Here is a 17,001-nt window from a genome sequence, read left to right on the forward strand (position 1 = left end):
TCTTGAAATCAATGGAGGACATCATTTGAGCTGAAGGGAGAGAAAATACAGTCCGACTACAGAATGAAATGTTGCCTATTCACATGTCATATGTTGCTTGACTACAATATTTTATCTTGATACGTTAATAAATACATTATTTGAACATTATACCCGCCTACGTACCGTAAATCGCAACCCATTAATAAGTCAATAGGGCTAACTGGCTAGCTATTACTGTTAGCTAGCCAGATAGCCACGAAGAATTGTCAGCTAGCTAGCTACCCACGAAAAATGTACATCTACCTTGCATAAGGTCATTTTTGCATGTTAAACTAGCTTGCTAGCTAGATTATTACGATTCACATATCTAGCTGATAATTTTGAAGTAAAAATAGAGGGAGTGCTGCTCTGAGTGAGGTAATACAGTAGGGGGAGTGCTGCTCAGCGTGAGGTAATACAGTAGGGGGAGTGCTGCTCAGCGTGAGGTAATACAGTAGGGGGAGTGCTGCTCAGCGTGAGGTAATACAGTAGGGGGAGTGCTGCTCAGCGTGAGGTAATACAGTAGGGGGAGTGCTGCTCAGCATGAGGTAATACAGTAGGGGGAGTGCTGCTCAGGGTGAGGTAATACAGTAGGGGGAGTGCTGCTCAGCGTGAGGTAATACAGTAGGGGTAGTGCTGCTCTGCGTGAGGTAATACAGTAGGGGTAGTGCTGCTCTGCGTGAGGTAATACAGTAGGGGGAGTGCTGCTCAGCGTGAGGTAATACAGTAGGGGGAGTGCTGCTCAGCGTGAGGTAATACAGTAGGGGGAGTGCTGCTCAGCGTGAGGTAATACAGTAGGGGGAGTGCTGCTCAGCGTGAGGTAATACAGTAGGGGGAGTGCTGCTCAGCGTGAGGTAATACAGTAGGGGGAGTGCTGCTCAGCATGAGGTAATACAGTAGGGGGAGTGTGAGGTAATACAGTAGGGGGAGTGCTGCTCAGCATGAGGTAATACAGTAGGGGGAGTGTGAGGTAATACAGTAGGGGGAGTGCTGCTCAGCGTGAGGTAATACAGTAGGTGGAGTGCTGCTCAGCGTGAGGTAATACAGTAGGTGGAGTGCTGCTCAGCGTGAGGTAATACAGTAGGGGGAGTGCTGCTCAGCGTGAGGTAATACAGTAGGGGGAGTGCTGCTCAGCGTGAGGTAATACAGTAGGGGGAGTGCTGCTCAGCGTGAGGTAATACAGTAGGGGGAGTGCTGCTCTAATTGAAGGTTTTATGTGTTCTCCACACTCTCATCCTCACAAGAACGTACTCAAGAGAACGTGGTCTGAGAATGAACTCTGAGCATGAGAGTGTGGAGCGCGGTAGAATGAATATTGAGAGACAAGTGTTTCTGATTGTAGGGTCTCATCTTCACTGTATCCAATGATCTTGTCCAGTGGAATGATGCCTGCCTGGTTAATGAATGAACGGTAACATGCACTATGCATTATGGTTCAACTTCCAGGTCACCACAGGTCACCAGGCCTAGAGGATTCTCCTTTAGGGACTCCAACCCCTCACTAATCTTTTAGATTTTTCATATTTAAAACACCAACTAAGCAGGCTGCCATCAGTGCCCCACAGTAATTAGCAGAGAGACGTTGGGGTGTCTCTCTTCATCTGAGGTCAACCCTCCCTGGCCTAAAGACAGATCTGGCCTGATACAGGAGGTCTCTACAGACGCACCAGATCTGGCCTGATACAGGAGGTCTCTACAGACGCACCAGATCTGTCCTGATACAGGAGGTCTCTACAGAAGCACCAGATCTGGTCTGATACAGGAGGTCTCTAGAGACGCACCAGATCTGGTCTAAACAAACTCATCAAGCTGACCAGCGGCCCGGGACACAGCCTTCCACTTTGATAGGCTCCTATGGTAATAGGCCAATGTGATAGGCTCCTATGATAATAGGCCAATGTGATAGGCTCCTATGGTAACAGACCAATGTGATAGGCTCCTATGGTAACAGACCAATGTGATAGGCTCCTATGGTAATAGACCAATGTGATAGGCTCCTATGGCAATAGACCAATGTGATAGGCTCCTATGGCAATAGACCAATGTGATAGGCTGCTATGGCAATAGACCAATGTGATAGGCTCCTATGGCAATAGACCAATGTGATATGCTCCTATGGTAATAGACCAATGTGATAGGCTCCTATGGCAATAGACCAATGTGATAGGCTCCTATGGCAATAGACCAATGTGATATGCTCCTATGGTAACAGACCAATGTGATAGGCTCCTATGGTAATAGACCAATGTGATAGGCTCCTATGGCAATAGACCAATGTGATAGGCTCCTATGGCAATAGACCAATGTGATAGGCTCCTATGGCAATAGACCAATGTGATAGGCTGCTATGGCAATAGACCAATGTGATAGGCTCCTATGGCAATAGACCAATGTGATAGGCTCCTATGGCAATTGACCAATGTGATAGGCTCCTATGGTGATAGGCTCCTATGGTAATAGACCAATGTGATAGGCTCCTATGGTAATAGACCAATGTGATAGGCTCCTATGGCAATAGACCAATGTGATAGGCTCCTATGGCAATAGACCAATGTGATAGGCTGCTATGGCAATAGACCAATGTGATAGGCTCCTATGGCAATAGACCAATGTGATAGGCTCCTATGGCAATAGACCAATGTGATAGGCTCCTATGGCAATAGACCAATGTGATAGGCTGCTATGGCAATAGACCAATGTGATAGGCTCCTATGGCAATAGACCAATGTGATAGGCTCCTATGGCAATAGACCAATGTGATAGGCTCCTATGGCAATAGACCAATGTGATAGGCTCCTATGGCAATAGACCAATGTGATAGGCTCCTATGGTGATAGGCTCCTATGGTAATAGACCAATGTGATAGGCTCCTATGGTAATAGACCAATGTGATAGGCTCCTATGGTAATAGACCAATGTGATAGGCTGCTATGGCAATAGACCAATGTGATAGGCTCCTATGGCAATAGACCAATGTGATAGGCTCCTATGGCAATAGACCAATGTGATAGGCTGCTATGGCAATAGACCAATGTGATAGGCTCCTATGGCAATAGACCAATGTGATAGGCTTTTATGGCAATAGAGCAATGTGATAGGCTCCTATGGTGATAGGCTCCTATGGTAATAGACCAATGTGATAGGCTCCTATGGTAATAGACCAATGTGATAGGCTCCTATGGCAATAGACCAATGTGATAGGCTCCTATGGCAATAGACCAATGTGATAGGCTGCTATGGCAATAGACCAATGTGATAGACTCCTATGGCAATAGACCAATGTGATAGGCTCCTATGGCAATAGACCAATGTGATAGGCTCCTATGGCAATAGACCAATGTGATAGGCTCAGATGGTGATAGGCTCCTATGGTAATAGACCAATGTGATAGGCTCCTATGGTAATAGACCAATGTGATAGGCTCCTATGGTAATAGACCAATGTGATAGGCTCCTATGGTAATGGACCAATGTGATAGGCTCCTATGGTAATAGACCAATGTGATAGGCTCCTATGGTAATAGACCAATGTGATGGGCTTTTACTAATGGGCCGCTTCAGTGAGTGGAAGACCTGGGAGATATGGACAAAATATATAACAATATTTTTAACAGTGAGTGATCCCAGGGTGATTTATGAGTAGTGAGTGACCCCAGGGTGATTTATGAGTAGTGAGTGACCCCAGGGTGCTTTATGAGTAGTGAGTGATCCCAGGGTGCTTTATGAGTAGTGAGTGACCCCAGGGTGCTTTATGAGTAGTGAGTGACCCCAGTGTGCTTTATGAGTAGTGAGTGACCCCAGTGTGCTTTATGAGTAGTGAGTGATCCCAGGGTGTTTTATGTGTAGTGAGTGATCCCAGGGTGTTTTATGAGTAGTGAGTGACCCCAGTGTGCTTTATGAGTAGTGAGTGATCCCAGGGTGTTTAAATGAGTAGTGAGTGATCCCAGAGTGCTCTATCAGTAGTGAGTGATCCTAGGGTGCTTTATGAGTAGTGAGTGATCCCAGGGTGTTTAAATGAGTAGTGAGTGATCCCAGGGTGCTCTATGAGTAGTGAGTGATCCTGGGGTGCTTTATGAGTAGTGAGTGATCCTAGGGTGTTTTATGAGTAGTGAGTGATCCCAGGGTGCTTTATGAGTAGTGAGTGATCCCAGGGTGTTTAAATGAGTAGTGAGTGATCCTAGGGTGCTGTATGAGTAGTGAGTGATCCCAGTGTGTTTAAATGAGTAGTGAGTGATCCTAGGGTGCTTTATGAGTAGTGAGTGATCCTAGGGTGCTTTATGAGTAGTGAGTGATCCTAGGGTGCTTTATGAGTAGTGAGTGATCCCAGGGTGTTTAAATGAGTAGTGAGTGATCCTAGGGTGCTGTATGAGTAGTGAGTGATCCCAGGGTGCTGTATGAGTAGTGAGTGATCCCAGTGTGTTTAAATGAGTAGTGAGTGATCCTAGGGTGCTTTATGAGTAGTGAGTGATCCTAGGGTGCTGTATGAGTAGTGAGTGATCCCAGTGTGTTTAAATGAGTAGTGAGTGATCCTAGGGTGCTTTATGAGTAGTGAGTGATCCTAGGGTGCTTTATGAGTAGTGAGTGATCCTAGGGTGCTTTATGAGTAGTGAGTGATCCCAGGGTGCTTTATGAGTAGTGAGTGATCCCAGGGTGCTTTATGAGTAGTGAGTGATCCCAGGGTGTTTTATGAGTAGTGAGTGATCCCAGTGTGTTTCAATGAGTAGTGAGTGATCCTAGGGTGCTTTATGAGTAGTGAGTGATCCTAGGGTGCTTTATGAGTAGTGAGTGATCCTAGGGTGCTTTATGAGTAGTGAGTGATCCCAGTGTGTTTAAATGAGTAGTGAGTGATCCTAGGGTGCTTTATGAGTAGTGAGTGATCCTAGGGTGCTTTATGAGTAGTGAGTGATCCCAGTGTGTTTAAATGAGTAGTGAGTGATCCTAGGGTGCTTTATGAGTAGTGAGTGATCCTAGGGTGCTTTATGAGTAGTGAGTGATCCTAGGGTGCTTTATGAGTAGTGAGTGATCCCAGTGTGTTTAAATGAGTAGTGAGTGATCCTAGGGTGCTTTATGAGTAGTGAGTGATCCTAGGGTGCTTTATGAGTAGTGAGTGATCCCAGTGTGTTTAAATGAGTAGTGAGTGATCCTAGGGTGCTTTATGAGTAGTGAGTGATCCCAGGGTGCTTTATGAGTAGTGAGTGATCCCAGGGTGCTTTATGAGTAGTGAGTGATCCCAGTGTGTTTAAATGAGTAGTGAGTGATCCTAGGGTGCTTTATGAGTAGTGAGTGATCCCAGGGTGCTTTATGAGTAGTGAGTGATCCCAGGGTGCTTTATGAGTAGTGAGTGATCCCAGTGTGTTTAAATGAGTAGTGAGTGATCCTAGGGTGCTTTATGAGTAGTGAGTGATCCCAGGGTGCTTTATGAGTAGTGAGTGATCCCAGGGTGCTTTATGAGTAGTGAGTGATCCCAGTGTGTTTAAATGAGTAGTGAGTGATCCTAGGGTGCTTTATGAGTAGTGAGTGATCCTAGGGTGCTTTATGAGTAGTGAGTTATCCCAGGGTGCTTTAGGAGTAGTGAGTGATCCCAGGGTGCTTTATGAGTATGTTAGCTGGCTAACACAATTGATTTCAGCCACAACTTGCTAAGACAAACTAGATGTTTGCAGAAGGTAAGATACACAAACTAATAGTGGAATCATAGAAGACAAAGTGGAAACCAGCATCGGTGCTCAAGTGACGGAGCTTCCTCAAGCTGCTGTACCAGACCTAACACCAGACCTAACACCAGACCTAACACCAGACCTAACACCAGACCTAACACCAGGCCAAACACCAGACCTAACACCAGACCTAACACCAGGCCTAACACCAGGCCTAACACCAGACCTAACACCAGACCTAACACCAGACCTAACACCAGACCTAACACCAGACCTAACACCAGACCTAACACCAGGCCTAACACCAGACCTAACACCAGACCTAACACCAGACCTAACACCAGACCTAACACCAGACCTAACACCAGACCTAACCTGACCCATAACACCAGACCTAACACCAGACCTAACACCAGACCTAACACCAGACCTAACACCAGACCTAACACCAGACCTAACACCAGACCAAACACCAGACCAAACACCAGGCCAAACACCAGGCCTAACACCAGGCCTAACACCAGGCCTAACACCAGGCCTAACACCAGGCCTAACACCAGACCTAACACCAGACCTAACACCAGACCTAACCTGACCCATAACTGGACCTGACCTGAGGCCCAGATTAACCAGGTCACATCAACACTAAGAGAGTAAGAAAGAGCTGTTAGCAGAGCCGGTAATGGCTTAATGGATCCACAACAATTGACTTGGAGTCAGGGTAATGTAAGGCTAATCCTGACCTATGGGGACAGTGTGCTACTGGCTCACAGGAGAGGTCGTGTTGGGTCACAGGACAGGGGAACAGTTGGCCAGAGGAGAGGTTGTGTTGGGTCAGAGGAGAGGGGAACAGTTGGCCAGAGGAGAGGTCGTGTTGGGTCACAGGACAGGGGAACAGTCGGCTGTAGGAGAGGTTGTGTTGGGTCAGAGGAGAGGGGAACATTTAGTCAGAGGAGAGGTCATGTTGGGTCACAGGACAGGGGAACAGTCGGCTGTAGGAGAGGTTGTGTTGGGTCACAGGACAGGGGAACAGCCGGCTTTAGGAGAGGTTGTGTTGGGTCACAGGACAGGGGAACGGTTGGCCAGAGGAGAGGTTGTGTTGGGTCACAGGACAGGGGGAACAGTTGGCCAGAGGAGAGGTTGTGTTGGGTCACAGGACAGGGGGAACAGTTGGCCAGAGGAGAGGTTGTGTTGGGTCACAGGACAGGGGGAACAGTTGGCCAGAGGAGAGGTTGTGTTGGGTCAGAGGAGAGGTTGTGTTGGGTCAGAGGAGAGTTTGTGTTGGGTCAGAGGAGAGGGGGAACAGTTGGCCAGAGGAGAGATTGTGTTGGGTCAGAGGAGAGGTTGTGTTGGGTCAGAGGAGAGGTTGTGTTGGGTCAGAGGAGAAGTTGTGTTGGGTCAGAGGAGAGGTTGTGTTGGGTCAGAGGAGAGGTTGTGTTGGGTCAGAGGAGAGGTTGTGTTGGGTCAGAGGAGAGGTTGTGTTGGGTCAGAGGAGAGGTTGTGTTGGGTCAGAGGAGAGGTTGTGTTGGGTCAGAGGAGAGGTCGTGTTAGGTCAGAGGAGACGGGGAACAGTTGGCCAGAGGAGAGGTTGTGTTGGGTCAGAGGAGAGGTTGTGTTGGGTCAGAGGAGAGGTTGTGTTGGGTCAGAGGAAAGGTTGTGTTGGGTCAGAGGATAAGTTGTGTTGGGTCAAAGGAAAGGTTGTGTTGGGTCAGAGGAGAGGTTGTGTTGGGTCAGAGGAAAGGTTGTGTTGGGTCAGAGGAGAGGTTGTGTTGGGTCACAGAACAGGGGATCAGTCGGCTGTAGGAGAGGTCGTGTTGGGTCACAGAACAGGGGAACAGTAGGATGAGTGGTATACTGCTTACCTGTCGGAGGTCGATGAATGCCAGCTGTAAAGTGTCTCCCTGGAATCCTGGGACAGGCTCTGAGCTGGCGAACACTGGAGCAGGGAGAGGAGACAGGAACAGTCAATCACCACCTGCTGTCACTGATAAGCCTATAGAAACTATATTTATTCTGTCAGGGGATAAGTCAACCTTTATATAAAGTGCTTTACACTGGGAATAAATGAAATCAAAACAGAGTCAAGTTAAGGTTAAAACACTGCATGATCACCTAAAAACCTTAAACTACCTCGTATATCTTGGAGAACTCTACGTATGAGAAGTCAATAGATTCCTTAGAGACATATGAACCGGCCTGCTGAACCCAGGAGCTGAACTCTGGTTCACCCTGCATCAGGGGCCCTGAGGGGCCTCAGGGGAGCACCAGGTACAAGGCCAAGACACAAACACACAGGAACACAGCCATCACAGCCCTGGCCCACAGGGACTCCTGGCACTGCATCTCAGTGCTTGAGGCGTCACTACAAACACCCTGGTTCGAATCCAGGCTGTATCATAACCGACCGTGATTGTGAGTCCCTTATGGAGCGAGCCAAGCCTGGTTGAATGATATTTACACACATATATATATCTGGTCCTTCAGAGACACTAAGCCGGACCTTCAGAGACACTAAGCTGGTCCTTCAGAGACACTAAGCTGGACCTCCAGAGACACTAGGCTGGTCCTTCAGAGACACACGGCTGGACCTCCAGAGACACTAGGCCGGACCTCCAGAGACACTAGGCTGGACCTCCAGAGACACTAGGCTGGTCCTTCAGAGACACACGGCTGGTCCTCCAGAGACACTAGGCTGGACCTCCAGAGACACACGGCTGGACCTACAGAGACACTAGGCTGGACCTTCAGAGACACTAAGCTGGTACTGGGATATTCGGTAATACTGGCACTGAATACAAAGCAAATGATGGATTTTGGAAGAAGCTAACCATCTAACGACGCTGGGCCAATTGTGCGCTGCCCTATGAGACTCCCAATCACGGCCGGTTGTGATACAGTCTGGAATCGAACCAGGGTCTGTGGTGATGACTCTAGCACCGAGATGCAGCGCCCTAGACTGCTGCGCCACTCAGTAGCCCCTTTCACATCCCTGTTTGTGAGCATTTCTCCTTTGCCGTGATAATCCATCCACCTGACAGATGTGCCATATCAAGAAGCTGATTAAAATCATGATTACACAGGTGCACCTTGTGCTGGGGACAATGAAAGGCCACTCTAAAATGTGCAGTTTTGGCACACAACACAATGCCACAAATGTCTCAAGTTTTGAGGGAGCGTGCAAATGGCATGCTGACTGCAGGAATGTCCACCAGAGCTGTTGCCAGAGATTTTAATGTTAATTTCTCTACCATAAGCCACCTCCAACATCGTTTTAGAGAATTTGGCAGGACGTCCAACCGGCCTCTCAACCATAGACCACGTATGACGCTGTGTGGGCGATCGGTTTGCTGGTGTCATCGTTGTGAACAGAGTGCCCCATGGTGGTGGTGGGGTTATGGTATGGGCAGGCATAAGCTACGGACAACGAACACAATTGCATTTTATCGATGGCAATTTGAATGCCACCCAGACACCTGATGAAAGTGAGGAGTGTTTCAGTCTATAAAGCCATTCTGTGTTGAAAAACTCCTGATTGGGTGGACCTGGCTCCCAGTGGGTGGGCCTAAGCTCTCTCAGGCTCACCCATGGCTACGCCCCTGCCCAGTCATGTGAATTCAATAGATTAGGGCCGAATGAATTTATTTCAATTGACTTTATATGAACTGTACACAAGGACATGGGGTTTACAGTCAGACTACTGGGGTCAACACAGTGCTGAGGAGGTCAGGGAGTTTACAGTCAGACTACTGGGGTCAACACAGTGCTGAGGAGGTCAGGGAGTTTACAGTCAGACTACTGGGGTCAACACAGTGCTGAGGAGGTCAGGGAGTTTACAGTCAGACTACTGGGGTCAACACAGAGCTGAAGAGGTCAGGGAGTTTACAGTCAGACTACTGGGGTCAACACAGTGCTGAGGAGGTCAGGGAGTTTACAGTCAGACTACTGGGGTCAACACAGTGCTGAGGAGGTCAGGGAGTTTACAGTCAGACTACTGCGGTCAACACAGTGCTGAGGAGGTCAGGGAGTTTACAGTCAGACTACTGGGGTCAACACAGAGCTGAGGAGGTCAGGGAGTTTACAGTCAGACTACTGGGGTCAACACAGTGCTGAGGAGGTCAGGTAGTAAAACCTCTTCTACATGATGGACGAATAGATGTGCAGGAAGAGTAGACAGAGAACCTGAGTGATGGCTGGAAGGTGATGTGGCTGGCTGATTACAGCTGTGAGTGATGGCTGGAGGGTGAGTGATGGCTGGAAGGTGAGTGATGGCTGGAAGGTGAGTGATGGCTGGAAGGTGATGCGGCTGGCTGATTACAGCTGTGAGTGATGGCTGGAAGGTGAGTGATAGCTGAAAGGTGAGTGATGGCTGGAAGGTGAGTGATGGCTGGAAGGTGAGTGATGGCTGGAAGGTGAGTGATGGCTGGAAGGTGAGTGATGGCTGGAAGGTGAGTGATGGCTGAAAGGTGAAGTGGTCATTATGGGACTGGTTTTTGCTTAAACCATTTTAGTGAATTTATTAACAAAACTGACTTAATAACAGGAGCTTGGTAGTATCATATAAAACACTACCAGGGTATTCTGAAATGTTGGTATCATATAAAACAGTACCAGGGTATTCTGAAATGTTGGTATCATATAAAACAGTACCAGGGTATTCTGAAATGTTGGTATCATATAAAACAGTACCAGGGTATTCTGAAATGTTGGTATCATATAAAACAGTACCAGGTTATTCTGAAATGTTGGTATCATATAAAACAGTACCAGGGTATTCTGAAATGTTGGTATCATATAAAACAGTACCAGGTTATTCTGAAATGTTGGTATCATATAAAACAGTACCAGGGTATTCTGAAATGTTGGTATCATAAGTATCAAGAGGTTGATATATTACTGTGGTGCTGGTATACCGCGAAACACTAAGCGACTTGACCGCGACACACTAAGCGACTTGACCGCGACACACTAAGAGACTTGACCACGACACACTAAGAGACTTGACCGTGACACACTAAGAGACTTGACCGTGACACACTAAGTGACTTGACCGCGACACACCAAGAGACTTGACCGTGACACACTAAGAGACTTGACCGTGACACACTAAGAGACTTGACCGCGACACACTAAGAGACATGACCGCGACACACTAAGCGACTTGACCGCGACACACTAAGAGACTTGACCGCGACACACTAAGGGACTTGACCGCGACACACTAAGAGACTTGACCGCGACACACTAAGAGACTTGACCGCGACACACTAAGAGACTTGACCGCGACACACTAAGAGACTTGACCGCGACACACTAAGAGACTTGACCGCGACACACTAAGAGACTTGACCGCGACACACTAAGTGACTTGACCGCGACACACTAAGAGACTTGACCGCGACACACTAAGAGACTTGACCGCGACACACTAAGAGACTTGACCGCGACACACTAAGAGACTTGACCGCGACACACTAAGAGACTTGACCGTGACACACTAAGAGACTTGACCGTGACACACTAAGAGACTTGACCGCGACACACTAAGAGACTTGACCGTGACACACTAAGTGACTTGACCGCGACACACTAAGAGACTTGACCGTGACACACTAAGAGACTTGACCGTGACACACTAAGAGACTTGACCATGACACACTAAGAGACTTGACCGTGACACACTAAGAGACTTGACCGTGACACACTAAGAGACTTGACCGTGACACACTAAGAGACTTGACCGTGACACACTAAGAGACTTGACCGTGACACACTAAGAGACTTGACCGTGACACACTAAGAGACTTGACCGCGACACACTAAGAGACTTGACCGTGACACACTAAGAGACTTGACCGTGACACACTAAGAGACTTGACCGTGACACACTAAGAGACTTGACCGTGACACACTAAGAGACTTGACCGTGACACACTAAGAGACTTGACCGTGACACACTAAGAGACTTGACCGCGACACACTAAGAGACTTGACCGCGACACACTAAGAGACTTGACCGCGACACACTAAGAGACTGGACCGCGACACACTAAGAGACTTGACCGTGACACACTAAGAGACTTGACCGCGACACACTAAGAGACTTGACCGCGACACACTAAGAGACTTGACCGTGACACACCTGAAGACTGTGATCTGCTCTGTAGGAAAATATCTTCCAGGTAAGTACGAGGAAATATTTGTCACAACACAGCTGTTCAGCAGAGTTCGTTTTGAGGGTAGGGGGATGTGTTCCAAATGGGACCCTATCCCCTTTACAGGGCCCACAGGGCTCTGGCCGACAGTAGTGCACTATGTAGGGAATAGGGTGCTATTTGCGATGCATTCGGAGTGACAAGGGAGAGGCTAGAGCATAGGTCACCACTCTGACTAACAGCAGGAGGATTACCTGGGAGGAGCCAACTGACTGGATTCCTAGAGGGGTGTCTTATGCTTGCGGGTGGGTGTGTGTGTGTGTGTGTGTGTGTGTGTGTGTGTGTGTGTGTGAGAGACAGGAGTCATCTCTGCTCTGTCACAGCCGTTTAGCGGAGGGCATTCTGAGGGCAGAGTCCGTGTCCCAAATTGTACTCCATTTCCCTTCATTGTGCACTGCTTCTGGCTACGTTTTAAATGTAGTGCACTATAAAAGGAATAGGGTGGCGTTTAGGACAGACCCAGGACATTTCTGAAGCTCCAATCCCTATTGTTCAAACATTATTAGGCTGAACTACCCTTAACGCTATTACCTATGGGCCCTGGTCAAAATTAGTGCACTATATAGGGAATAGGGCTGTAGTATAGAGTAGTGCACTATATAGGGAATAGGGCTGTAGTATAGAGTAGTGCACTATATAGGGAATAGGGCTGTAGTATAGAGTAGTGCACTACATAGGGAATAAAGCTATAGTATAAAGTAGTGCACTATATAGGGAATAGGGCTGTAGTATAGAGTAGTGTACTATATAGGGAATAGGGCTGTAGTATAGAGTAGTGTACTATGTAGGGAATAGGGCTGTAGTATAGAGTAGTGCACTATATAGGGAATAGGGCTGTAGCATAAAGTAGTGCACTATATAGGGAATAGGGCTGTAGTATAGAGTAGTGTACTATATAGGGAATAGGGCTGTAGTATAGAGTAGTGCACTATATAGGGAATAGGGCTGTTGTATAAAGTAGTGCACTATATAGGGAATAGGGCTGTTGTATAAAGTAGTGCACTATATAGGGAATAGGGCTGTAGTATAGAGTAGTGCACTATATAGGGAATAGGGCTGTAGTGCACTATATAGGGAATAGGGCTGTAGTATAAAGTAGTGCACTATATAGGGAATAGTGCTGTTGTATAAAGTAGTGCACTATATAGGGAATAGGGCTGTAGTATAAAGTAGTGCACTATATAGGGAATAGTAGTATAGAGTAGTGTACTATATAGGGAATAGTAGTATAGAGTAGTGCACTATATAGGGAATAGGGCTGTAGTATAGAGTAGTGTACTATATAGGGAATAGGGCTGTAGTATAAAGTAGTGTACTATATAGGGAATAGGGCTGTAGTATAAAGTAGTGCACTATATAGGGAATAGTAGTATAGAGTAGTGCACTATATAGGGAATAGGGCTGTAGTATAGAGTAGTGCACTATATAGGGAATAAAGCTGTAGTATAAAGTAGTGCACTATATAGGGAATAGGGCTGTAGTATAGAGTAGTGCACTATATAGGGAATAGGGCTGTAGTATAAAGTAGTGCACTATATAGGGAATAGGGCTGTAGTGTAAAGTAGTGCACTATATAGGGAATAGGGCTGTAGTATAGAGTAGTGCACTATATAGGGAATAGGGCTGTTGTATAAAGTAGTGCACTATATAGGGAATAGGGCTGTAGTATAAAGTAGTGCACTATATAGGGAATAGAGCTGTGGAATAAAGTAGTGCACTATATATAGGGAATAGGGCTGTAGTATAAAGTAATGTACTATATAGGGAATAGGGCTGTAGTATAAAGTAGTGCACTATATAGGGAATAGGGCTGTAGTGTAAAGTAGTGCACTATATAGGGAATAGGGCTGTAGTGTAAAGTAGTGCACTATATAGGGAATAGGGCTGTAGTGTAAAGTAGTGCACTATATAGGGAATAGGGCTGTAGTGTAAAGTAGTGCACTATATAGGGAATAGGGCTGTAGTATAAAGTAGTGCACTATATAGGGAATAGAGCTGTAGTATAAAGTAGTGCACTATATAGGGAATAGAGCTGTAGTATAAAGTAGTGCACTATATAGGGAATAGGGCTCTAGTATAAAGTAGTGCACTATATAGGGAATAGGGCTGTAGTATAAAGTAGTGCACTATATAGGGAATAGGGTGCCATTAGGGATGTAGCCAGCATTAGGCTCAACTCTTCCTCTATCTAATAGCCCCTCGACATCTACTGTACCCCTTTACGATTAAAGCCCTCTCCCTGGCCGTTTCCATGGGGATGATAGGGAGTTGTGTGTGTATTGTCAATCATTCACACTGACATCTACTGTACCCCTCCACGATTAAAGCCCTCTCCCTGACCGTTTCCATGGGGATGATAGAGAGTTGTGTGTGTATTGTCAATCATTCACACTGACATCTACTGTACCCCTCCATGATTAAAGCCCTCTCCCTGACCGTTTCCATGGGGATGATAGAGAGTTGTGTGTGTATTGTCAATCATTCACACTGACATCTACTGTACCCCTCCATGATTAAAGCCCTCTCCCTTGCCGTTTCCATGGGGATGATAGAGAGTTGTGTGTGTATTGTCAATCAATCACACTGACATCTACCGTACCCCTCCATGATTAAAGCCCTCTCCCTTGCCGTTTCCATGGGGATGATAGAGAGTTGTGTGTATTGTCAATCAATCTACTGTACCCCTCCATGATTAAAGCCCTCTCCCTGACCGTTTCCATGGGGATGATAGGGAGTTGTGTGTGTATTCACACTGATATCTACTGTACCCCTCCATGATTAAAGCCCTCTCCCTGACCGTTTCCATGGGGATAATAGAGTTGTGTGTGTATTCACACTGATATCTACTGTACCCCTCCATGATTAAAGCCCTCTCCCTGACCGTTTCCATGGGGATGATAGAGTTGTGTGTGTATTCACACTGACATCTACTGTACCCCTCCATGATTAAAGCCCTCTCCCTGACCGTTTCCATGGGGATGATAGAGTTGTGTGTGTATTCACACTGCATGGCTAAACTCCCATTAAGTCCACTTACATTCACACTGTATGACGTCCAGGTTGAACTGCTGAACGGCTCCCATACTGATCTGTTTCAGCTCGCTGTCCAACACCATCTGCATCAGGGACGTGGACAAGTGCTTACACGCTGACATACAGGCTGTCTGGGCCACTTTACCCTGCAGGAGAACAGAGAGGTGGAGAGGGAGGGAGAGGGAGAGGGAGAGGGGGAGAGGGAGAGAGAGGGAGAGAGACAGAGAGAGAGCGAGGGAGAGAGAGGGAGAGAGAGGGGGCAAGGGAGGGAGAGGAAAGAGAGAGGGAAAGGAAAGAGAGAGGGGAAAGAGAGAAAGGGGAGAGACAGAGAGACAGAGAGACAGAGAGAGAGAGAGACAGAGAGACAGAGAGACAGAGAGACAGAGAGACAGAGAGAGACAGAGAGAGAGAGAGACAGAGAGACAGAGAGAGAGAGAGACAGAGACAGAGACAGAGAGAGAGAGAGAGAGACAGAGACAGAGACAGAGAGAGAGAGAGAGGAGACCGAGAGATAAAAGGGAGGGGAGGGTAAATGTCAGCTTGAGTCTGGACAATCTGTGTCAATAGAATATGGGAGTACAGATTTAGTCAAAGCTTCCTCTATCATACCTGAGGATTTGGAATTGATTACTGTGAATTGATTACTGTGGGCTGCTGGCCCATGTTCTCTAGACAGCAGGTTACATAACGACTCTGAACATGGATAAAACATGCAGGCAGAAGAACAACACAGATGAGAAAACAGAATGATGGATTCAAATGAACAGGGTTGTGAGGTTGTAGAGGGAGGGGAAAAACGATCATATCCAGACCAGACCAACAGAGCACGGAGAGACATCATGCACTAAGAATGGTTAGTGCTACACCGGGCTGTATCATGCTGAATGCTGATGGAGAGCAGCAGAGATACACGGGTTGGACTGTGTGGTGGTCCATGCTGTCCAAGACACCATTCCACTCTCATCTCTTCAATGTGCTTCAGACTACCCTATACAACTGTTACAGACCTATATCCATCCTGCCCTGCCTATCTAAGGTCTTCGAAAGCCAAGTCAACAAACAGGTCACTGACCATCTTGAATCCCACCGTACCTTCTCCGCTGTGCAATCTGGTTTCCGAGCCGGTCACGGGTGTACCTCAGCCACGCTCAAGGTACTAAACGATATCATAACCGCCATCGATAAAAGACAGTACTGTGCAGCCGTCTTCATAGACCTTGCCAAGGCTTTCGACTCTGTCAATCACCGTATTCTTATCGGCAGACTCAGTAGCCTCGGTTTTTCGGATGACTGCCTTGCCTGGTTCACCAATTACTTTGCAGACAGAGTTCAGTGTGTCAAATCGGAGGGCATGCTGTCCGGTCCTCTGGCAGTCTCTATGGGGGTGCCACAGGGTTCAATTCTCGGGCCGACTCTTTTCTCTGTATATATCAATGATGTTTCTCATGCTGCGGGCGATTCCCTGATCCACCTCTACGCAGACGACACCATTCTATATACTTCCGGCCCGTCCTTGGACACTGTGCTATCTAACCTCCAAACGAGCTTCAATGCCATACAGCACTCCTTCCGTGGCCTCCAACTGCTCTTAAACGCTAGTAAAACCAAATGCATGCTTTTCAACCGTTCGCTGCCTGCACCCGCACGCCTGACCAGCATCACCACCCTGGATGGTTCCGACCTTGAATATGTGGACATCTATAAGTACCTAGGTGTCTGGCTAGACTCTAAACTCTCCTTCCAGACCCATATCAAACATCTCCAATCGAAAATCAAATCAAGAGTCGGCTTTCTATTCCGCAACAAAGCCTCCTTCACTCACGCCGCCAAACTTACCCTAGTAAAACTGACTATCCTACCGATCCTCGACTTCGGCGACGTCATCTACAAAATTGCTTCCAACACTCTACTCAGCAAACTGGATGCAGTTTATCACAGTGCCATCCGTTTTGTCACTAAAGCACCTTATACCACCCACCACTGCGACTTGTATGCTCTAGTCGGCTGGCCCTCGCTACATATTCGTCGCCAGACCCACTGGCTCCAGGTCATCTACAAGTCCATGCTAGGTAAAGCTCC

General features: G+C 47.3%; 1 protein-coding gene across 7 annotated transcripts in view; it reads right to left on the reverse strand.

Annotated features, from left to right (window-relative positions):
* LOC110511642 (exocyst complex component 6) overlaps positions 1-17,001 on the reverse strand; it is a 127,747-nt gene that overhangs the window by 12,432 nt on the left and 98,314 nt on the right. For all 7 annotated transcript variants that reach the window (XM_036972091.1, XM_036972090.1, XM_036972094.1 and 4 more), the window contains 2 exons: positions 14,927-15,068; positions 7,540-7,613 (listed from right to left, as the gene is read on the reverse strand). In XM_036972091.1, the coding sequence (XP_036827986.1) occupies positions 7,540-7,613; positions 14,927-15,068 (216 nt within the window). The remainder of the gene's footprint in view (positions 1-7,539; positions 7,614-14,926; positions 15,069-17,001) is intronic.

Source organism: Oncorhynchus mykiss, unplaced genomic scaffold (genome assembly GCF_013265735.2).
Source record: "Oncorhynchus mykiss isolate Arlee unplaced genomic scaffold, USDA_OmykA_1.1 un_scaffold_119, whole genome shotgun sequence".
Classification (NCBI taxonomy): Eukaryota; Metazoa; Chordata; class Actinopteri; order Salmoniformes; family Salmonidae; genus Oncorhynchus; species Oncorhynchus mykiss.